We start from the raw sequence: 25,715 nt of genomic DNA, 5'->3' as shown, positions 1-25,715 counted from the left end.
TTTTCTTTTTTGGTCTCTTTTTCTCTTTTTCTCACGCCTCTTTATATTTTCCTCTCTTTCTCACGCCTTTTCTCTTTTCGTTCTTCCTCTTTTGCTCTCTATATACGTTTTCCTCTTTTCCTCTTTTTCGTACTTTCTCTTTTCACCCTTTCTGTACCTTCTCATTTTCTTACGCCTCTCTCTTTTCCTCTTTACGTACTTTTCCCTTTCCCTTTCGTACTCTTTTAATCCTTTTGGCACTCCTCTTTTTCTATGTCTTTTTCATTATCTCTTCTTTTTCGTATCTTTATCGTATTTTCGTACTCTTCATAGTTTCTCATTTTCTCTTTTTCGCACTTTCTCTTTTCTTCCTTTTCGTAATTTTTCTTTTCTTTCTTTCGGTACATTCTCTTTCCCCTCTTCCGTACATTCTCTTTTCCCCTATCCCGTACTCCCTCTTTTTCTCCTGTCCATAGCCTACTTCCTCTTTCCTTTCTTTTCGTACTTTCTCTTATCCTCTTTTCCGTATTCCCCTCTTCCGTACTTTCTCTTTTCCCTCTACTGTACTCTCTCGTTTCCCCTCTTCCGTACCCTCTCTTTTCCCCTCTTCCGTACTCTCTCTTTTCCCCTCTTTCATAATTTCTCTTTTCCCTATATCCTCTCTTCCTATTCTTCATACTTCTCTTTCCGTACTTTCTTCTTTTTGTACACCACTTTCTCTTTTAGCTGTTTGTGTTTGCCTCTCTTTCCCTATTTCTCTCCTACCTATCTCTATGTATCTCTCTTCCACCTATCTTTATTTATCCTACTTTTCTATCTTTCTCCTACCATTTTGCTACTTCTCTTTCCCTTACTCCTATTTCTACTTCTCTCCCTTTCTCCAACTATTCTTTCTCTTCTTTTCTTCGTTCTGCATAATTCAAGGATTGAAATGTGTAACTATCTCGTAGTACTAAGTGCCTAACACTATTATCCACTGAAAATGAGCTCCTGAGTCTGTGAAAGGAAGGAAATTCTTCATTTTTCCTGAAAGGCCATCAGAACTGTTTTGAATAAATACTGAAAAATAATATAAAATAGGTCGTTACTGTGTTGTACGCTGGTGTAGAATGTTCTACACGACAGATACGGTTTAATTTTAGCAGCAGTTTTACTAACGATTTGAGCTCGGACCTTCCGGACTGATAGACCTGCTGGTGCCGACCACAACCGCTTCCTGCTCGCTCCTTTTACAATTGCATATCAGCGAGCGGGTCGTAGTGCCAGAAAATACTTTGCTGGCCATATTTCGCAACTCGCGAATTAAGTTGACCCGGTTGAATCCGATTCTTGCTATTGACTTTTGAATGTTGTTCACCACCATATATAATAATAATAATAATAATAATAATAATAATAATAATAATAATAATAATAATAATAATAATAATAATAGTTACTTACTTGCTTTTAAGGAACCCGGAGGTTCATTGCCGCCCTCACATAAGCCCTCCATTGGTCCCTGTCCTGAGCAAGATTAATCCAGTCTCTATCATCATATCCCACCTCCCTCAAATCCATTTTAATATTATCTTCCCATCTACGTCTCGGCCTCCCCAAAGGTCTTTTCCCTCCGGCCTCTAACTAACACTCTATATTCATTTCTAGATTCGCCCATATGTGCTACATGCCCTCCCCATCTCAAACGTCTGGATTTAATGTTCCTAATTATGTCAGGTGAAAAATACAATGCGTGCAGTTCTGCGTTGTGTAACTTTCTCCATTCTCCTGTAACTTCATCTCTCTTAGCCCCAAATATTTTCCTAAGCACCTTATTCTCAAACACCCTTAACCTATGTTCCTCTCTCAAAGTGAGAGTCCAAGTTTCACAACCATAAAGAACAACCGGTAATATAACTGTTTTATAAATACTAACTTTAATAATAATAATAATAATAATGCCTTACATTAATTTATGTTTGTGTATATGTTGTAGATTAAGTTTTTAAAACTATAGTAAATTTTTACATATGGGATATTTTATTAATTTTTGGAAGTGGATTTTTACTGGTGGCAAATGTTTTCATTACTAGTAGCAGGATAGCCAAAGTTTTCTTGGTTAGTACTCTTTGCTCTTATGCAAGTTTTTCATTTTTAACTCTTCCTGTTTCCCAAACTTTCTTCACCAAGTTGCATACAGTGGAATGGCGTAAGTTTCCAACGGTATGAAATTTAAATCTGAACCTTAGCTGTATTTCAAGTACCGATTCCGTTAACATATAGAGTGAGTCAGGAGGAAAGGTACATGGTGTGAGGGATGATAATATTGGTGATTCTGAACAAAAACGTTTCTATGAACATATGCCCTGTTCTTAACAGAATCTGATATACAGCTGTTTCAAAATCACGGGCGTCAGTCTCATGTCCTTCATCAGCACTCATATGCGGTCACAACAAAAACAACATTAGGTTATAGTACGATCAATGAAACGTATCCTGGACGTTGGATCGGTCGCGGTGGTATCATTTTTTGGCCACCGAGGTCACCCGACATTACTAGATTGCATTACTGTGCGTGGGGTTGGCTTAAGAGCGAAGTCAACAAGCGCAAAGTGGAAACTCCTCACTCGCATTTTTGCTCAAGTAAAGGAATGTCCGAATCAGCTCAGATCAGAAACACAGCAACTGTCTACAAGAACTGCAAAGTGCGTTGAAGTTGATGGTGGACTTTTTGAACGTGTTATGTAAAGAAAAGTACACAATTAAACAGAACATAAGATAACAATGTTTAATTTACCATCACCTGCACTTTTCATGTTCCTCATTGTTTCGATTAATTTTTTCCGAAACCGTTAAGGACAGGACATTATGTTCATATAAATTTTTTGTTCAGAATCACCAATATTAACACTCCTCAAACCATGTACCTTTCCTCCTGACTTACCCTGTATATGAAAACTTTTTGTTAAATGTGCTAGTTTCGGCCCAAGACTTTATAATAAAATTACAAACCATTTTACAAAATTGAAATATTTAAAAATTAAACCTTTTAAAAAAGAAATTTACAAAATTATTGATGATATATAATATTAACAAATGTGTGTATTTTTACCTTTTATTTCTGTCCACTATATTCATGTTTTTATTGAATATCGCTTTTATCAATTTACATTAAATGCGTTTTTCTCTCTTTTTGTTTTGCTCTTGTGTGTTATTTATCGGTTTGAATTAAGTTAATTACTGTATTTAGTAAACTGTCCTTTTATGTTAGTTATATCATTAGCTAAGACCACACCTTACACGAGCCTGGCTCTTAAGGTAGTGGCTATAAATTTAATTTGTACTCACTTTGCTAGCTAAATAAATAAATAAATACGTAAGTAAATAAATAAATGAATAAATAAGTACGTATGTAACTAACTAAATAAATAAAATAAATAAATAAATAAATTACAATTTAGTCATTTCGTTTTGTTCGAAATTCATTTAAGAATAAGAAAAATCAGAAACACTCGTTTCTTAACCACACGAAATCACGCGCTAAACTGAATAGCTATTAGCTTACGCGTGTACAGATCGGCCTTATACTGAACCGCTACCGTCAATTTCAGCGTTATTTTGGCGGTCGATTGCAGATTGGATCATTCGGTATATTACATGCGTTTTTATTATCCCTAGCCACAACAGTGCATCCATGTGCCGGTCTAAGGATGTTTCAGAACTTAGATAGACTAGAGAAAGTTTATTCGAAGGTTGTCACTTAAAAGGAAGGAAAGAAATCATGGAGAAAGGAATGAAGTGGAAGGAAGTTTGCAATCTTATATTTGATAAATAGGCAATAGTGATATGCACATGATCACTTTCGACATTGAAGGGGCTTCAGACTTTAACATGGATTAGGGTGAACATAAACATAACTGCTTCAGCACTTCGGAGTTTTTAACTCTGAGTACCCTTCATTCGCTTGGAGATGAGCCGCTTCTCCCCGCAGCACGACTGGCGGTTGTTTGAGCAAGTCGCGTTTAAAATCCGCCTCGGTGGAGCGGTGACGATTTAATCCCGGTTATTAAATCCCCGGTTATATAACCGCCGGCTGGCACTCGTACTAAATCAGTGTCTTAATTCGCAAGCGTCTTAAGACTGTTACAGCAGTATATCATGCACTCTAAGGAGACAGCCTTCGTGGGAATTCGTAAACATATACGACGTTTATGTGGATCATAAATGAAAGGAGATTTTAATCAATATCTCATTTATTCGTTCTAAGTGCCGTGTTGTGTGCATGAGTGGATCATGTGCGCGACAACATCTTCAGTTGAAGAAGGATTTCAACCTAAATACGTCGTTGTGTTTTGAAGTTACGAAATGAATGCGAATTTGTTTTGACTTAAGAGATGTGAGGGACTTGTAAACACGCGTTTAACTGAACGTCTGAGGTTAAGGATGGACGTTATGGGCACAGGAATTCGAAATAAAACTAAATTGTTTTTATATCATATACAACATGAAGAACAGGTTTTTTTGTGGAATAAAACCTGTTCGAACAAAAATAGCGAAAAACAACACAAGCATGGAAAAGCTTAGACACTTTACTTACCTTGGTAATAACATCAGCTGCGATCAAGATTATGAATAAGCTGCGTAAATTCCAGATAATCTGTAGAATCATAAACAGAACGCTTAGAAATAAAACACGAAAAGAGGCAGAGATAAAATTTTGTAACATGCTAGCTGTCCTGATTTATTATACGGCAGTAAAATGTAGACATCTATTAGAAAACAGCTGAGTAAAATAGGCTACTACTACTTACTACTTACTGGCTTCTAAGGAACCCGGAGGTTCATTGCCCCCCTCACATAAGCCCTATCCTGAGCAAGATTAATCCAGTCTCTATCATCATATCCCACCTCCCTCAAATCCATTTTAATATTATCTTCCCATCTACGTCTCGGCCTCCCTAAAGGTCTTTTTCCCTTCGGCCTGCCAACTAACACTCTATATGCATTTCTGGATTCGTCCATACGTACTACATGCCCTGCCCATCTCAAACGTCTAGATTTAATGTTCCTAATTATGTCAGGTGAAGAATACAATGCATGCAGTTCTGTGTTGTGTAACTTTCTCCATTCTCCTGTAACTTCATCTCTCTTAGCCCCAAATATTTTCCTAAGCACATTATTCTCAAACACCCTTAACCTATGTTCCTCTCTCAAAGTGAGAGTCCAAGTTTCACAACCATACAAAACAACCAGTAATATAACTGTTTTATAAATTCTAACTTTCCGATTTTTTTACAGCAGACTGGATGATAAAAGCTTCTCAACCGAATAATAACAGGCATTTCCCATATTTATTCTGTGTTTAATTTCCTCCCGAGTATTATTTATATTTGTTACTGTTGCCCCAAGATATTTGAACTTCTCCACCTCTTCAAAAGATAAATTTCCAAGTTTTATATTTCCATTTCGGACAATATTCTCGTCACGAGACATAATCATATACCTAGTCTTTTCGGGATTTACTTCCAAACCTATCATTCTCTTTACTTGCTTCAAGTAAAATTCTCGTATTTTCCCTAATCGTTTGTGGATTTTCTCCTATCATATTCACGTTATCCGCATAGACAAGCAGCTGATATAACCCATTCAATTCCAAACCCTCTCTGTTACCCTGGACTTTTCTAATGGCATATTCTGGAGCAAAGTTAAAAAGTAAAGGTAATAGTGCATCTCCTAGCTTTAGCCCACAATGAATTGGAAACGCATCTGACAGAAACTGACATATACGGACTCTGCTGTACGTTTCATTGAGACACAGCAGAGTAAAATACAGGCTTCAGAAATGAAATTTCTTCGACAGGTTAAAGGATACACGAGATTTGATCTTTAAGAAATTAAGACATAAGAAATGTATTATAAATATAGAACGTAAATGAAAAAAATAAAAGATCACAAGGACCGATAGCGAGAAAACTTAGAAAGAAAGACACTACGCTTCTTTATTTTTTGCTTCTTTATGTTTTTCTCTTTGCTATTTCTATTTCGCTTTCTCTTCCTTTTCGTACATCTTTTTTACTTCCTATTTCTCGTACTTTTGCCTTCTTCTTCGTACTTTTCTCCTCTTTTTCGTACACCTCTTTCCCTTTCTCATCTTTGTCGTGGTGTCTAGTTCCGGCTACCAAAACAGGTGTGGAAGTACAAACCAATAGGAAGAATATTTTTTTTAGATAGATCAAGAAAAAGATGGCTGAAGAAATGAAGGAAAAACAAGCATACCTATCGCTTAAATCATGTAGTGTAGAAAAAGAAGAATAATAAGAACATTGAACCCAAATTGAACGTACTGGACTCACTGGACTCTGTAATCTCTGTTAAGAGTAAGTAACGTATTTACGACACAGTAAATATATGAATATATATGGGATCTGGCTCCATCAGGGGGCTGATGCAGGATGGCTCACATGTCAGTGTCGGATTCACGAATGCCACCCAGACCACCTGTCGGACTTGGAAAATCATCTCATATAGGGCAGACATTGACCATATAACACCTTCCCTCCAGTTACTTTCATGGATGCGTCTGAAGGAACGAAGAACAATACATTCACTGTCTCTTCTATTTAGAATCATGCATACTTCTACTCCGAATTATCTCTTATCGCGCTTTCAATTTCTTACAACTCTTCGAAACCGACATCAAGCACTTCTTTCTATCCCTCATCATAGAACGTCTCTATACTCATCCTCCTACACTGTAGAAATACCGCGTCTCTGGAATTCGCTACCTAATGATGTCAGGGACTGCCGGACTTTATCACAATTCAAAATTAAATTGGAACATTTTGTCTTGTTTAATGCTTTTTAGATATTGCTAGAAGTGTTGATTTGTGTTTTTTTTACTCCAGATTAAAATCGCAAGTTTCTTGTTTATGTTAGTTAATTAGGATACAATTAATTATACTTAATCACTCATTTAAAGTTTGTGTGACTGCAACCTGTGTATATTTTTGTGTGACTTTACTTCGTTTATAGTGTTTTTTTTTTCCTTTTTATTTCTGTTATTGTATTTGTATTCCTGGTGTTGTGGAAGAGAAGGCCTGATGGCCTTAACTACACCAGAATAAATAAATAAATAAATAAATAAATAAATAAATAAATAAATAAATAAATAAATAATAAACATTGGACCAAAGCATGCCTATGCTTAAGTGTAAGGTTCCGTCCTGGCTCCAGCCCTCGAAAAGCTAAGCCAAAAATCATAAAAATGTCCAAATGGACTAGCAAGTTTTGAGATCACACTCTTCAATTACGAATTCGTATTGTTTGTTAATTACGAGATGAAGAGCAGGAGATGAAACGGCAGGGGGAAGTAGGTTAGTGATATAATCGTAAATGCTTACATTATGTCCGCTACTACGATCACATTTCGCCTTCTTTCGATAAATTATTGTGGCTCAGGTTAAATGAGAGGAGAAAGTTACATTCCCTTTCTCTCTTATATCGAATTTTGCACACCTCTACTCCCTCTTATCTGTCCGATTCCACAGTCTTTCTCGGTATCATAACTTAAATACTCTGTCACAATATGACAACACGCTAGAAATACCACTGCACACATCATCTCTCTATTCTTCATCTTTCACTGTTGCTACTTCTCGTCACTGGAATTCTCTGCCGCCTGAAGTCAAGGGCTGCCGAACTTTAATTTCCTTTAAATGTAAATTAGAAAAGTATCTTATGATGAGTTGCCAGACCTAACGTGTTGCAAATGTGTTCCACTGTATTTATTATTTTTTTTTCTTATCTAAATCGTGTTTATTTATCACTTAACGCCAATATGTATCCCACTGTGTTGTTGTTTTTTATTATTAATCTATTTTTTGTGTACATTTCATTCAATTGTCGCTTTCTGATTTAATTGTAATCTAATACTAATATGTATACTAATGTGTTTATTTTTATTTTTACTGTGTACATTTTTCTTTTTTTATTGAATTATCGGCTTCTGTTTTTATGTGATTCGCATTTGATTCTAACAAATTAATATGTATTTCACTATGTTTATTTTTATTTTATGAGGTAAATTTTATGTAACTACCTCTTTTGATCTCATTATATAATCAGTATGTAATTACTTAATTCTGATCAAGTTTTGTGATCAACTGTGTAAGCAAGTTTTAATCCTGGTTGAGTGTAAGAGAAGGCCTTAAGGCCTTAACTCTGCCAGGTTAAATAAAGCCATTATTATTATTATTATTATTATTATTATTATTATTATTATTTTTATTATTATGTGACGCAGTAGGGATACTATTAATTAAAAATTGTTTTCTTTTTAAAATTACACCAAATTTCACATTAGGTCTATATGTTTGTATTGTATAAATACCCTAAAACTTAGGCCGGGGGGCCACACTAAAGTAATGCGAACAAAAGAGAGGCCCCCATCACCAAAAAGATTGAGAAACAGTGATATAAAGAATCATGTCTGGACTTTCGTTACAGAATACAGTCTTTGTCAATTTCTGGTCATCGCTCTTTTGCATAGGAAGTGAAAAGTTAACCTGTTAATTATAATTTGTACTAGATTAAGCAATTGAGGGGTTTGGGAGAAAAACCAGGCAGTTCCAATTCAGTACTTTTCGAGATAATGAAGAAAAACTTATCGCCAAACAATAAACATGTACAGAAGAGGAGGTCCAAAATGCATTACAACTGTGAATGTGATTCTTGGAACCACTTGGTTCTTCAACCAAGCGATAGAGCGTATTTTTTTTCTCTGTACATAAATAGCTCAAAAAAAAATTGAAGCTGCCTGGTTTTTTCCCCAAATCCCTCAATTATTAATAGTTATTTTATTAAAACAAGTAATTATTAACCTTTAATTTCCATACACATATTGTAACTAATATTTTCAGTATGAGTAATAAATAACCTGGGTACTGGGATGCTTATCAGACCGATGTTTATAATAATCACCAGCCACAGTCAAGAAGGTCACATTCCTTCCGCTCGTCTTCTCCTGGATAACCAACAGTACTTGAACTGAAGTGCTAAAGTGTTAAAAGAGTTTCCGTAAATTCAAATGCAGAAGGACTTAGCATCGCGTATCCTGGGGAGGGATATCATAAAAAACAACTCGTACACTACAAGCCTAGAGGTGTAAATCGACTTTCCAGCTGACGGCAAGGTAGTTCTTCTTATGGCGGAACAAGTCAAGAGATATGAAACTTCTGGAACAAGTAGATGATTACAAACTTTTAATTATGACATTAGTTGATGTCTGATTTCGTTGTTGTCACCTTTTCTTTCCAGATGACCTTGTCGCACCTGTGTAGGAGCCCACATTCTGCGCCCGGCAGCCATGTTCCCGAACCCAGCGACGAGTGCCGCCGCAAGTTCGAGCAGTGGTGGACCATGCAGCTCTCGCAGCAACAGCAGCAGCACCAGGCGGCCCACGGGCCCCTGCACCACTCGACACCCCGGCCCCAGTCCGGATCCCAGTACAGCCCCGGAGGCAGCACCCACCATTCTTCGACACCCAACAAACTGCTTGACCGCTCGCCATCGCTACCAGAGAGCGTTCATCCTGCGCTACAGGTAAGCATAAGATTCTCATGGCCTACATGGTTTCCTGACTTCATTTCGACTTGTTGTTTCTGGGTCTCGAAGTAATATGACAGTCTGAGTGTAAACGATATCAGGTGTCGAAATAATTGTATTGGTCGCACACCACAGTAAACTGAACAAGAAATTCCAGTGATGTCTTGTTCGAATTATAAGGGTATGTCACGAAAAATAAACTTTTTGCAAGTTCTATCTTTTTATAGAAACTCAACTGAGCAAGGTAACAGTACACGAACTAATAACTAACAGGCTAAAAAGTGACAGAGGTTTCACGGAATCCCGGTAATTGCGCGAACCGTTTATGCTGTTCGTGATTGTTATTGTGAGCATAGTAGGAATTGTAATGATGTTCGGGATTTGAAATAAAAGTTTGATATTTCTTTTAAATTCTGTTTTTGTACTCCGCGCATTTGAATTTAACAAGGCAAAGCCTTTTCTTTAATTACTTCATAATTGCTTTCTTATTCCATGAGGCTTTGTCTCGATACAACAACGTAGTTATAGTCGAAATGATTCACACATTAACATGACGCCAATGAGTTGTTTGAAATTTGTAATGAATAATAAAACTTAATTACAGAGAATTGTTTCATATGATTTTAATACCATATTTAAGAATTTTAGAAATAGACTGTGAAGGGAACGGATGACTGAATTTTGGCAAAAATTAATGACAATTCTTATTTTTCTAATTCTTTTTTAACAAATTTACAATATTTTATCTTTTGAATAATATTAAGTTTTGCAGTTTGGAAGGCCCACTGATGTCACAGCAGCCATTTTAAATGATCCAGCATTTAAATATCCGTATTCGGTACGCTCACTTATTCAGTTTTCTCGCATTTAATTCTTCCAAAATTCTTTTCATACAAATGCTCTCTGAGAAGCAATTCTTAACCTATTGCTTCGAAATTGCAAAAAAATATGTAATGAAAAGAAATTGTGCCCGCTTTTCTTCAGGTAAATGAATATATAAGCACATAATTATGACTTTATGAATTTCAAAAATAATTTTTGTATAAAATTTTCGATTTAATGAAATTTTAAAAATTCTTCAACAATAATTACTCATGCGATATTAAAAGCCAGCGTAAATTCGAAAACTATATCTATGACAAACGTCAAGAAAAAGTATGGATTTAAAAAAGTGAAAATTCTTTCGCTGAGGAGATTTCTTATAGGACAATAAATTAATAATTAAATGCTTTTTTAAACGTAGACTTATGTTCTTTTTCCTTACTGAGTATGGTGGAGGTAATTGGAAATTAACATCACATAAAAATTAGCCCCCTTTTTCACTTCTCCTTGTGTTCCCTTTGTTCTCCTAGTATTCCCCTTGTTATAACTCATATTCCCTTTGTTTTCCTAGTTTCTCCTTGTTATTTTTATCTTTGCCTTGTTTTCAATATATTCACCTTGTTTTCCTTGTATTTCTCTTATTTTTCTTGTCTTACTCTTTTTATATTTGTTTTTTTACATATTTTTATTTTCCCTTGTTCTCTTTGTCTTCACCTTGTCATTTATTCATCTTGATTTCCTTTCTTATTTCTGTTTTCCTTATATTTCCTTTCTTTTCCTTGTTTTCCCCTTTTCTTCTCGTCTTTCCCTTTCTTCTTGTATTTTTCTTGTTCTCCTTGTGTATCTCTTTTATTGTTCGTCTTCCCCTTGTTCTCCTTGTATTATCCTTGCTCTCCTAGTATTCTCTTTGTGTGATCGCACCCACACTTAATAGGCCTACTACATAAAGATGTGCATAGTACAGCTACATATTTGTCGAATTCCTCACATGATTTCATTTTAACTTTGTTTGATTTTGGCGAGTCCTTAGAGTTTTATTTCTTTGGTAACAGTTTTAATCTCAGGAGTGTACTGGTATGCTCAATTTTTTCTAATATGTTATCACATACCTCTTATTGAGGTTCTGGCTGATACATGTATTATCAGGCGGTACATCTCACTTGACGATATGTGTCTGAGGAAGAACAATTCTTTGTATATACCTGAAGTCTTGTTAGTGTAATATGTAGCTAGTCTGCGATGTATGCAATTAAGGGGGAAAAAAACTGACCACCCTGTCCCATTATCTCCTGGCCTAGTTGCCTCAAACGTGGTGCGATGTTGGTATCACTTGTGAGGTTCAGACCTGTCTTCGGACAGTTAAAGAAACAACAATGTTGTCACAATTTTATCCAAAAACTTGTGATTTAAACTATAACATTGCAGATATTGGTAACAAAGTTGGACTCACTTTTCTTGTTGTTTTGAAAATTTTGGTTGTCGGTAAATAATATCGTCGGTTTGCAAGCAAAACACATTAAGTCATAAATATTACTTTTCAGAAAAATGCATTTGAAAGTTCTTTACAGAACTGAATCCACATAATATTATTTTTAGTGAGTTTTTTCTCTTTATGTGTATTTTATTTTCAATTTCTATGTTTATACACACAAATTACATTATATATAGGGTGACCAGACATACTCTTTTGTTCGTATATGTCCTTCTTTTTAGGCCTTTGTCCGGTGTCGGGCAGATTTTTTAAAAGTCAAGAAATGCCCTCGTTTTTGTAACTTGTATGCCTGATAATTTGAAATTATCTGCTTTCACGCCTCTTTCAAGTAACTTGCCTGTAGGTGGCAGCAGCATCGACGGAATGTACTCTTTGCCAACGATCATAACTCTCTTTGCTCCCCCTTGTTATGGTCATTACTCACAAGTAGCTAGTAAATCGAGAGATCGAGGTGCGAATATAAATCTAAATATATATTTTCTGTTATCTTTAATAATATAGTTCCCTTGACTTTCGTATGTAGCCAACTGTAAAATCATTATTATTTTTCTCGTAATTATTTTGTAACAAAATAGATATTAACAAACTTTTGAGCATGATATAAGCCTAAATCTGTACTGTAAATATTTTGTAATAAAATAGATATTGACATAATTTAAAGTATAATATAGGCCAAGCCTAAATCTAAGTACATATTTTCTGCCTGTCCTTCTTTTTGAAGCTTTGTGTCCTCTTTCTTATCGATATGAATCTGGTCACTCTAATTGTATATGCCTTTTTCTACGAAGTAATATTTTTGACTTAATGTATTTTGCTTCTAAACCGACGATATCCTTGGTGCTACCAATGCCGATATTAACTTTCGTGGTCAGTTCATATATACTTATTCGTCAGTCGGTTTTCACAAATAAGTTCAACTCGCTGAATCTTTAGATTGTTGACAGGGTCAGTTCATATATACTTATTCGTCAGTCGGTTTTCACAAATAAGTTCAACTCGCTGAATCTTTAGATTGTTGACAGGGTCAGTTCATATATACTTATTCGTCAGTCGGTTTTCACAAATAAGTTCAACTCGCTGAATCTTTAGATTGTTGACAGGGTCAGTTCATATATACTTATTCGTCAGTCGGTTTTCACAAATAAGTTCAACTCGCTGAAGCTTTAGATTGTTGACAGGGTCAGTTCATATATACTTATTCGTCAGTCGGTTTTCACAAATAAGTTCAACTCGCTGAATCTTTAGATTGTTGACAGGGTCAGTTCATATATACTTATTCGTCAGTCGGTTTTCACAAATAAGTTCAACTCGCTGAATCTTTAGATTGTTGACAGGGTCAGTTCATATATACTTATTCGTCAGTCGGTTTTCACAAATAAGTTCAACTCGCTGAATCTTTTGGTTGTTGACAGAAGTCGCGGTACGTCAGCACGTGATGGGTTACAGACTATAATGCGCCATCTTCAATTAATTTGCACCGAACGAGACAAACAATTTTCTTGGAGCTGAGCCTAGAAGGTTTCCATGAATTTGAGCATTGGCGGTTTCTTCCTCACAGGCAAATTTGGTGATAATGAGAGGTGAAACACCATTAGAGACATAGATATCTTCCAATTTCATTTTCTCCTGCTAAGTTTTCATTGAATCTTAAGATGGATAGTAGAGGAATAGAAACTTGTATAAATAGACTAATCCTACATAAAATGGTTATGACTTATGAAAGAATATTGTTTTAATTAGGAACAAAAAATCCGGATCAAATTTAAATATCCACGTAGGCTATTGCATATAATAAAACCAAACACTTTTTTTTATTTCAGACTGTACAGAGCCAGTATCCCACACAGAAAACACGCATGAGAACAAGCTTCGATCCAGAATTGGAGTTACCAAAATTGCAGCGATGGTTCTCGGAAAATCAGCACCCAAGTCGTCAACAAGTGAGTCTTCTGTCAGCTCTTTCCTATTTCATAACAGCAAGATAAATTTAATGTTGTATGTTTTCGACCACTACTTTTCCTCAACAAAAAGTTAGTCCAATTTACGCGGGCAAGAAATATTTATATTATGTTCAATACATTTTAATTGTAAATACGCTACTAAAATTTATGTTCGCAGATATTTTATAAGTAATGTTTGTATTTGAAACTTAAATACCAGGTACTAACAGAACAATAAATTTACATACCATTCCTTATTCAGTAGTGAAAGGCATCTATGATTTGATACTACTGTTGCTGCTACTGCTACTGCCATTACTACTGCCACTACTACTGCTACTGCTACTGCTACTGCTACTGCTACTGCTACTGCTACTCACACTGCTACTACTACTGCTACTGCTGCTACTACTACTTTTGCTATTGCGACTGCTACTCGTACTGCTACTACTACTGCTACTACTACTGCTACTGCTGCTGTTATTATTATTGCTACTGCTACTACTTTTGCTATTGCGACTGCTACTCGTACTGCTACTACTACTGCTATTGCTACTACTACTGCTATTACTATTGCTACTGCTACTGCTACTCATACTGCTACTACTACTGCTACTGCTGCTGCTATTACTATTGCTATTGCGACTGCTACTCATACTGCTACTACTACTGCTACTGCTACTACTACTGCTATTGCTACTCATACTGCTACTCATACTGCTACTACTACTGCTACTGCTGCTGCTACTACTTTTGCTATTGCGACTGCTACTCGTACTGCTACTACTACTGCTACTACTACTGCTACTGCTACTACTACTGCTATTGCTACTCATACTGCTACTACTACTGCTACTGCTGCTGCTACTACTTTTGCTATTGCGACTGCTACTCGTACTGCTACTACTACTGCTACTACTACTGCTACTGCTGCTGTTATTACTATTGCTACTGCTACTACTTTTGCTATTGCGACTGCTACTCGTACTGCTACTACTACTGCTATTGCTACTACTACTGCTATTACTATTGCTACTGCTACTGCTACTCATACTGCTACTACTACTGCTACTGCTGCTGCTATTACTATTGCTATTGCGACTGCTACTCATACTGCTACTACTACTGCTACTGCTACTACTACTGCTATTGCTACTCATACTGCTACTCATACTGCTACTACTACTGCTACTGCTGCTGCTATTACTATTGCTACTGCTACTACTATTGCTATTGCGACTGCTACTCATACTACTGCTACTCCTACTACTACTGCTACTACTATTGCTACTGCTACTGCTACTCACACTGCTACTACTGCTACTGCTACTACTACTGCTACTGCTGCTGCTATTACTATTGCTACTGCTACTACTATTGCTATTGCTACACATACTGCTACTACTGTTGCTACTCCTACTACTGCTACTACTATTGCTACTGCTACTGCTACTCATACTGCTACTACTACTGCTACTTCTGCTGCTATTGCTATTGTTACTGCTATTAGTACTACTAGGCCTACTATTACTGCTACTATTATTATTATTATTATTATTATTATTATTATTATTATTATTATTAGTTTCTTCCTCACTCTTTCTTTCAACAACGAACACTGTATGCATACCTAACCTTGTAGTTCTTGTGGGTAAATTCCTATCTTTAATAACTACGGTCTCTCTGCATCCCATCTTACTCGACATAACATTAGTCTTTTACATTTTATACTTTCCACGTCATTGCGACACTTTACTATTTTTCCCATAGTATATTCTATTGATCATTATTACTCTTTTAAAATATCGTTCTTAAATTTTAACTTACTGTCCTATTTGAAATACTATAATAATAACATTTCCTATTTAACATTTCTCACGGTTTTATTCATTGGGATCCTCTTCTTCCTAATACACATCAATAGGCCTATAATAATCTTTGAAAATCTTGAGATGAGTGTCTTACTTTAGTTTGATCATCCATTCCTTAACCTCAATCAAAATTCATAACAAACTATCTAAAAATTGTAACTACCCTCACTAATAGCATGTCTCATAACTTCTCTACATCATTTTCTAAGATTTACTTCTTTACCTTATGGATATGGTATGAAACAACAAGTTTTGATGGAGATATCGTTGTAATAAGTGAAAGTCTCAGGAATCTTCTATTTCACATCAATAAATTTAAGAATGCAGTTATATTGTCAGACTCCAAAGCAGCTATTCTATCAATAGTCTCTAAACACACACCTTCATCTCAAACAGCAGAAATAACTAAAATGCTCTCTCAATTAATATCACTCAATAAAAGAATTGTATTCCAATGGATACCATCCCATTGTGGAATCCTGGGAAACGAGAATGCGGATGCTTTAGCAAAGAAGGGCAGCACTGCTACTTACAGACCTGTTACTAAATCTACGTATTACTCTGTGAAAAGATTTATTAAATCTACATACTTAGACTTCAACAAACAAAATTTGATAACACAATCTCAAGGGAAAAAATGGAACTCTCTGCATCATAATCCACAGTTAATTCCCGATTTACCACGAAAATCGTCTGTAGCTGCATTTAGATTGGCAACAGGTCATGATTGTTTGGCAAAACACCTGCATAGAATTGGAATATATCAGTCCCCTAACTGCCCATTGTGCAACTCAAACCAAGAAATTGATTCGGAACACCTCAAAATCTGTGCTTCAGTGGCTGGTCATGATAATATCTTTGAAAAATATTGGAGTGAAAGAGGTCAAATGACTTTATTGTCAAACGGCTGGCATTAGAAAACAACAACAACATATATTTCTACCGACACCTATACTAATTAACTAGAAAATGTATTAAATTTCCTCTCACACGTTTCAATTCTTTAACTTCCTAACTGATTTCTATATCCAAGTTGTCCTACACACACTTTCATCACACTGAACACGATTTACCACCATTACATCACTAATCTACTGTATTACAATATGTTTATTTTAAGTGTCACTTTCCTTGTTTCGCAATATAATATATAGATAACTTCAACAAGGCGCGTGTGGTTGCAGATCCAGCAGTACGTGAAGGAGCTGAATGGCCTGGAGTCCCGGCGGGGCAGGAAGCCCCTGGACATCAACAACGTCGTCTACTGGTTCAAGAACGCCCGGGCCGCCCAGAAGCGAGCGGAGCTGAGGGGTGTCGGCCCTGGTGAGTCACCCCCACTGATCTTTTGCAATTTAACTCTTCACGAATTGAATAATCATTAGACAAACAATTGTTGTAAAACAACTACCGTTCTGGTATGCATGAATATATTATTCATAATTATATAGGGTACACGAATATTGTCCGTTAAGTGGGCAGGTAGGCCTATATTTTTTTTTGCTAGTATAATTTTACTATATTTCAACATTTTTCCTCAGAATCTATAGGTATTTTGGAAATAAAAATTGACATGTTTCTTCTTCTTATTCTTCTTTGGAAATAAAAATTGACACGTTTCTTCTTATTCTTCTTCGGAAATAAAAATTGACACATTTCTTCTTATTCTTCTTATTCTTACTTATGCATTTTAAGCATCGGAGTAGCATGGTTCTATCCATTTCTATCTCTTCATATTCACAACTCTCTTCCCACGCTTCTGCCCAATTCTTTCAATCCTATCATGCCATATAATGCGAGAACTTCCTCATCCAGTTCTTCCTTCTACTCACATCTCCGTATAACCTACTTCGGTTTTCTCTCCTCTCCCATTCTGTTAACATGACCGTACCATTTCAATTCACATTCTCAACAACCACTTTCATCACTTTCTTCTGTCCAACCTCTTCTCGGATTTTTCATAAATCGACATATTTAAGATATGCAATTTGTACATAATTAAGAAACTTTAATGTTTTTGAAAACCTAATAATTACAGTAGAACTTCTATTATCCGTGGTAATGAAGGGGTTGAGCTTAACGGTTAATCGAAAAAATCGGATAATCCGTATCCTAAAAGAGTGTCGTAAATTTAGTGAATAATACTTATACGTTCGTAATTTTCTCTGTGGTCTTGTATTGAACACGCTAGATAGTGAATCAGAAGTTCACTGATTTAAGTCTGTTATTAACAACGGCTTTTTAATGGGAAAGGAACCTTCTTGTAATGACTGTCTGTGGAAAGATAGGAATAGTGGAAGTCTCGTGTTGTAGATTTACATACTTTATACACTTTATCTTTGATTTTTATTAAATTTCACACGGTTGTGACTCCAATCTCATATTCTGAGATGAGCCACAGTTTATCGTTCCCCAAACCACTCGGTTATTTGCACTTTTTTATACTTGGCAAGACAGAAAATAAACATTGCAGAAAGCTAGATTTGCAGTGAAAGACCTGCCCTTGGGTAGAACACTATGAATGAATGGACACCATTTCCTTTGATACGCGTGGAAGATATTTTATAGAACTCTTAGGCCCGAGTGTATAAATCATTTAATCTTAGATCAGAGGTTAAATTGATCCTTGTTTCAGCTGAACTTGGAATTTTGTGTTGTATAAAGTCTAATCTGAGATTAATTTGTCTCAAACTAAAGTCAACTTTGACTGAAGAAATTTCTCCGATTAAGTTAGATGATCCAAGTTCAGTTATTTCTTTTCTGTTTGAAATATACGAGTGACAGATTGTGCAAATAAAATATCCATTATTATTAATATCAATAGATATGGTAGGTACATTTATATATATTTCTTTCAATTTCTTGCCTTAATACACAAACATTCTTATATTTTATAAGGCTCTATCGTGTTCAGCAGTATCAAATAACATAACCTATAATTATATTATGTTTATTACAACCATTAATTATTAATGGATATGATAGGTACATTCATAAATTTTCAATTAACTGTATTACTAAACGAAAATTGTCGTTTTATAAAGCTTTATTATGTTTAGCAGTATCAAACACCATAACATGTTAACTCGGAGAACAGTCAACCTTCTTCTTATTGTCCGCCATTATTTACATTGCACAAAAAACCAGTGTCTCCAACAGAGTATACGGAAAGTCGACAAAAAGTAGTTGTAAAGTCGCTAGATTTCTCATTATCAACAGAGAAAGATTAAATTTTGTCACTATGGGGTGCTAAAAAGGTCGCTAAATCCATATTTAAGCAATATAAAAGTTAAAAGAAATTGTTGTTGAAAAAGAGTTAAAGTCGCTAGATTGGCAACACTGAACAAACCTGTATAACATGGTCCGCGCATCACGTATTTCACCTGTTTATGCGATGTTGCCAGATCCTTTTCACGTGAACTTAGATTGCATTTGAACCAAGGTAATTTGATCGCAGAAAAGTTTTATACAATAGAAGAAGTGTCTGAACTCGGTTCACTTTTCGATCTACGATCAAAGTTGATCTTTAGTCAGGGAGTTTTATACAATTGGGCCTTAACAGTAAACCATAATGTGTAAGAGTGAAGTCTTGTAATACTTCTCACTACAAAAAAACACGCCAATATAATATACAGTACGTACTTATTCTGTAGCAAAAAGAGAGAGAGAGAGAGAGAAAGAGAAAGAAGTCAGATAATCCGCCCAATCGGTTAATAGGGTGACGGATGATCGGGGTTCTACTGTACTTTATTAATGAAATCTTGTGCATTATTTTGTTCAGCCGGACAGCATAACATGATAACTCAAAAATTACTTAAGATACTTTAATAATAATAATAATAATAATAATAATAATAATAATAATAATAATAATAATATATATTATTATTACTATTATTATTATTATTATTATTATTATTATTATTATTATTATTATTTTATTGCCAGAAAAAATATAATGCAAGGAAATTATAAATATACAAAATTCTAGCACTCCCGTGAAAGAGAGTGATCTCTTACTCCTGATCTTCATTATTATTATTATTATTATTATTATTATTATTATTATTATTATTATTATTATTATTACTTATTTACTTACTTGTAAATGTCTTTTAAAGAACCCGGAGGTTAATTGCCGCCCTCACGTAAGCCCGCCATCGGTCCCTATCCTGTGCAAGATTAAACCAGTTTCTACCATCATATCCCACTTCCCTCAAATCCATTTTAATATTATCCTTCCATCTACGTCTCGGCCTTCCCAAAGGTCTTTTCCCCTTAGCTGTTATTATTATTATTATTATTATTATTATTATTATTATTATTATTATTATTATTATTATTATTATTATTATTATTCCCCATACTTATCGCTCTCAACGAGTAGAATTTTTGTTGGAAATATTGGAATTAAACCAGAGTAGTGCATCATAAAACTTTTCGAACTCTATTTACTGTATTTCTACCACACATTACACAGAATAGCATATTGGTACCAAAGAGACATCCATGCTCTAGACGGGATACAAACTTAAGGGAAGATTAATTACCCTATACCGCCAATGCGTCAATATTAAATTTTCTTAATTAATGATCCACTATCTCAAGAATTTCTGAACTTTTCACAGTGAAATTTTTACAGGATGAAGGTACAAGATTTCTAATCAAATTGGCGCTGATTTGTTAAGAAATAAATGCTGCAAAAAGAACTTGAATTTTAAAAATATGTATATTTTTTATGCAAATGACCCATTTACTCAGAAACTGTAATTTATAGACAGATGAAATTTTAACCGCATATTGACAACAAAATCATGAATTTACCCCACATTGAGAGATAGGCCTATATGCGTATTAAGGCCCATTCACAACGAAAATTAAACACAAACGTAGCATAATCACAGAAGTTTGCGGTCACGTTACCAAATTGAATCGTTCACAATGATTCACATAAAACTGATATTAACATTACGCCTACTGTTTGACGTTAACATGAAAGTTTGCAATCTCCAAACTTTTATGTTTATGCTTACGTGATTTGGAAACAATACACGATCGTAGAGTGCTGAAGTAGGCCTATACAACAAAATATGACGAAATGACGTCGTTGTTATGTTTCCATGGTTACCAAGTACCTATCTCTGCGGGTATGTTTATGTTTCCATCGTGAATGATGGTATGACTTTCATTTTATTGTATTGTTTACATTCTTAAGTTAACACTTACGTTATGTTTAATACACTCAGGGACAAAAAAAACCGGACACTTCTATATTTGCTTGTATTTTGTTGCCAATTATTTCAAAATGAAACAAAACCCATTTAAACAAAATAATGTTTCATTTTGCACCTTATACGACAACATTTGAAAAAAAAAATCTCTGATGAGAAAATTTACATGAAAATTATAAAGGGCGTATAACTATGACATCGTTTGGTCTAACTGTTTTTTTCATTTTATGGTGCCTTAAACATTAAAAACTCTTTTTAGTAACGGATATTACCCCCTCTGGCTTGAATAACTGCATCCATACGTCTTGGCATGCTCTCAATTTGGTTAGCAATGTCTTCTTGAGGAATAAGTTCCCATTCTTCGCCAAGTGCTCGCCTCAACTCTTGTAACGATTCTGGTCTCGGTCGTCTATTCTTAACACGCCGTCCCAGCATGTCCCACACGTGTTCAATTGGGTTCATGTCTGGACTCCTTGCTGGCCATGGAAGAACATGGATTCCCACTTCTTGGAGATAATCTCCGACCGCATGGGCAATATGCGGCCGTGCATTATCATGCATTAAAACAAAATTATCGCCTACAAATTGGCCAAATGGCACAACATGATCAGCCAAACATTCATTTATATACCTATAAGCTGTTAGTCTTCCATTTTCAACAAAAACCAACTCTGTACGAGCATCCGTACACATTCCTGCCCAAACCGTCACTCCACCACCTCCATACGGCACATTTTCGGAAATGCAACACTGTGAAAATCGTTCTCCCCTCCTTCTCCAAACTCTTTCACGTCCATCAGGTGAGCATAGATTGAAACGGGACTCATCGGTAAACAGAACACAGCTCCACTGTCCATTTCTCCAATCCCTGTGATCATTTGTAAAACGCAGTCGTTCAACTCGATGCATCCTGAGAAGTCTGGGAGCAGTTGCAGGTCTACTTGATATCAGTCCACTTGCTTTCAACCTCCTTCTAACTGTTTTGGCCGAAATTGGGCGTCCATGCATGTTAACAAATTGTTGGGCTACACTAGTAGCTGGCAGGTTGCGCTCCCTAAGAACTCTCAACACCATATACCTGTCTTCATTTGGATTTGTAGCTCTTGGACGACCCGAACCTGGTCTTCTAGTATATTCTAGGGTCTCTCTATACCGTTTTATGGCATCATGGGTTGTGCTTCTAGCCATATTCATAACATTTGCAATGTAACGTACACTGCGTCCATCATCGTAAAGGGCTACAGGTCGAGTCACATCTTCAGGTCGCATCTTGTTTTAAGACAAATGTTACAACCCCACTTAAACTCAGAAAATGTAAAAATAAAGAAATGACGAATGATAACGATAATGAAGCACAAAATGGTTGAGACAAAATTGTTATAGCTGAGACTCCGAAAGCAAAATTGGAATATTTGGTTGTAATGGCTTGTTTATAAAACAAAAAACAATCAACAATGTATACACGTCTCCATAACAACAGATGGCTACCATAATATTGTATGAGAAGATAATGTTTTGCAAAATACCAGCAAATATTAAAGTGTCCGGTTTTTTTTTTGTCCCTGAGTGTATTTTCTGTGAATTGGCCTTTCGTTTGATCAGAAAATATATTTTAGGCTATATAATTACATGTAACAAAATAAAATCAACATTATTTTAAAAAATCAAATTCTTTTTTACAACTAGTAATTCTTGATAAATTTGCATCAGTTTGCTTAGAAACATTGTATCTTCATTCTGTAAAAAATTCAGTACGATATCTTCAGTAGTTCCTGAGATAATGGGTCGTTAAATAAGCAAATGTAACATGGTCGGTATGGGACAGTTAATCTCCCATTAAGGCACCCGCACTTCAGCAGCTTACCTGGTTGTTCTGTCAACTCCACACACGCCATTGCTTGCAGGGCTGCCGTGCCACATCTCTCTGAATGGCTACAACAGCAGCAGCCACAGCCCCCCGCATGCGGGTGGTATGATGCTGGGGCAGGAGGGCCTGGTGGGTGACTCGCGGCTGCTGCCCCCTGGCATCAAGAGCCCCAGCACGCCGCTGCACAGCCCCACGCGGGGCCAGCTCTTCCTATCCGACCATCACTCGGACAACTCCAACGACCCGGCAGTGACGAGCGACCAGGACGACGAAGAGGACAACATGCGGCCGGACGCGAGGATGGAGCTGAACGAGCGCGGGGACCCGCGGGACGAGCTGCGGGCCGCCGAGGAGGCCGAGGAGCGCGCCCCCAGCAGCCCCACGGCGCCCCTGTCGCTCACCACCAACGACAAGGACAACACTGGATCGGACTCGCCCAAGCCCAGCAACCTGCCAGAGGTAAGCCACAGCATCTTGGTGGGATTAGAATGAAATGGAATTATAGAGAGTTTTTTTAAGCGGTGTTCCGCAGCTGTCAGACTCCGTGTGGCGGGCGACGATGCATCGCTGCAGGTAGAATATTGAATGGCTTCGGTACGAGTGATATTCACAGGTAAAGTTAAGTGTGAACATATTAGTTTTGTGTAAAGAAAGATAGAAAGAAATGAAAAATGAAAGGAAGAAGGAAAGGAAGGAAGGAAGAGAAAGATAGAAAAAGAAAGAAAAATAAATAAATAAAGAAAGAAACGAAAACGAAAAAATAAATAAAAATAAAAATAGGAAAAGGAAGAAGTAAAGAAACGAAAAGTAAGGAAAAGAGGAAAAGAAAGAGAAAGAAAGAAGAAAAAGAGAAGTAAAGAAAGGAAAATAAATAAAGAAAAGAAAGGAAACGAAAGAAAGAAAAAGAGGAAAATAAAGAGAAAGAAAGAAAAAAAGAGAAATAAAGAAATTAAAATAAAGAAAAGAAAGAAAGGAAAAGAGGAAAATAAAGAGAAAGAAAGAAAAAAGAGAAATAAAGAAATGAAAATAAAGAAAAGAAAGAAAGAAAAAGAGGAAAAGAAAGAGAAAGAAAGAAAAAAGAGAAATAAAGAAATGAAAATAAAGAAAAGAAAGAAAGGAAAAGAGGAAAAGAAAGAGGAAGAGAGAAACAAGAAAAAAGAGAAATAAAGAAAGAAAAGTAAATAAAGAAAGGAAAGGAAAGAAAAGGAAAGAAAGGGTAAGAAAGAATGAAAGGGAAAGAAAAAAGAAAGAAAATAAGAAATAAATAAAGGAAAAGGAAGAAGAAAAGAAGAAATAAAGGAAAAGGAAGAAGAAAAAGAAAGAAAAAAGAAAGAGAAAGGAAGAAAGGGAAAGGAAAAAAGAGAAATAAAGAAAGGACAATAAATAATGAAAAGAATGAAAGAAAAAGAAAGGGTAAGAAAGAATGAAAAGAAAAGAAAAAAGAAAGAAAAGAAGAAATAAATAAAAGAAAAGAAAGAAAAAAGAGGGAAAGAAAAAGGAAAAGATAAAGAAAGACAGAAAGAAAAACATTTAAATGTTAAAATATAAAACAATAGTCCTTAAAGAATAACAAATTCTATCGGTTCTCGAGTGACATTGTTTACTAATGGATTACTCATTGTGTGTTCATTTCGAGGATAAATTTTGTTTATATTCTGTGTCATGATATTTGGGCACTAATTCTGATACTGCGAACAGATATTTTAGTATTACCACAAAATGAAATAGATTTTTTAGTGTTTCGTAGCTCCTTGTACTTTTAAGAGCGGAAAATATGACACTAAGTTTAAGTGGAGAGGTTGGTTGAATATGGCGAAATACCAGTATATTTTCAAAATGTTATTTTTAAAATACTCTTCGATATGTGAAAAATACAGTATATTACATAAAATTTAAAGCGCATTTATTGCCTTCTCAGCTACTGTGATGCCATTTTTAAAGCTCTGGTGTACAGATCATTTAAATAAATTACACTAAACTTAGATTGAAATTTTTCATAACTTTCACTCATTCACTCACTCACTCTCTCACTCACTCACTCACTCACTCACTCATTCACTCACTCTCCCACCGACCCACTATTTAATTAATGTCACACGATAATTGGTACACACATTCTTTAGACTATTGAGAAACTTTTTTCTGCAATAGAAATTTATTATTTTCTTGCATTTGAAATATATGCGTCCACATTTCTTTAAAAAAAAAAGTATACAATTCATTCTTGAAATGTAATTGTCTTAAAATTGTGAAAGCAAAATATAAAAATTGTGCTAGAGGCGTTTTAAAGTACGTGCTTTTAGGAGTAAAATATCGTAGAAATGTTGAATTTATCTACAAAAAACTGGCTGAGATATATATCCATTTTAATGAATTACTGTACCCTGCCATTTTTCTTCAAAATTTGAACGCCATATTTTTTCAAAAACTGTTAGGCCTATCTAATTAAGTTATTGTTGAAATAACATTTATATATAAAAAATGAAAATTGTACATCAAATTAAGGAAGAGAAATCAAATTTAACCGTCCCTCCCCTTAATCTCGTACGTTCTTAATCTTCTTCTACCGCTCATATTGAGGGAATGTAAACATGAAGTAGGCCAATGCATTGGGAGACAGAATTTCAGATAATCCGAACACTGGCTAATCCAAACAGGCTCGCCCCAATTAGTGAGGTTCCACTGTAACAGCAAACGTGACGACTTCTGTTGCCGATCGCAACGCAATCAACAAGATTTATAATTTGCGTCGTTGCGCATATTCCATTGTTGACAACCGGTTTTGTGTCAATACTGTGTTGTCAACACCGACAGTGGACAAACACTGGCATTCAGTAAACTGAAATACTTTCAATCAGGGAAGTTCATTTTGCACCAAATTGAAAGTGCAGTCTTTGCTTTATCTCTAAAAGCTGGTTCACAATCAGCCGGGAA

At 35.5% G+C, this 25,715-nt stretch overlaps 1 protein-coding gene across 1 annotated transcript in view; it reads left to right on the top strand.

Moving 5' to 3' along the window:
- Positions 1 to 25,715, top strand: part of dve (SATB1_N and homeodomain domain-containing protein dve) — a 540,584-nt gene that overhangs the window by 504,312 nt on the left and 10,557 nt on the right. Inside the window, exons 6-9 of the mRNA XM_069819175.1 lie at positions 9,274 to 9,558; positions 13,696 to 13,815; positions 16,871 to 17,009; positions 22,819 to 23,240. Coding sequence (XP_069675276.1) covers positions 9,274 to 9,558; positions 13,696 to 13,815; positions 16,871 to 17,009; positions 22,819 to 23,240 — 966 coding nt within the window. The remainder of the gene's footprint in view (positions 1 to 9,273; positions 9,559 to 13,695; positions 13,816 to 16,870; positions 17,010 to 22,818; positions 23,241 to 25,715) is intronic.

This window comes from Periplaneta americana, chromosome 2, assembly GCF_040183065.1.
Source record: "Periplaneta americana isolate PAMFEO1 chromosome 2, P.americana_PAMFEO1_priV1, whole genome shotgun sequence".
NCBI lineage: Eukaryota > Metazoa > Arthropoda > Insecta > Blattodea > Blattidae > Periplaneta > Periplaneta americana.
This window is presented reverse-complemented; position numbering and strand designations above follow the sequence as displayed.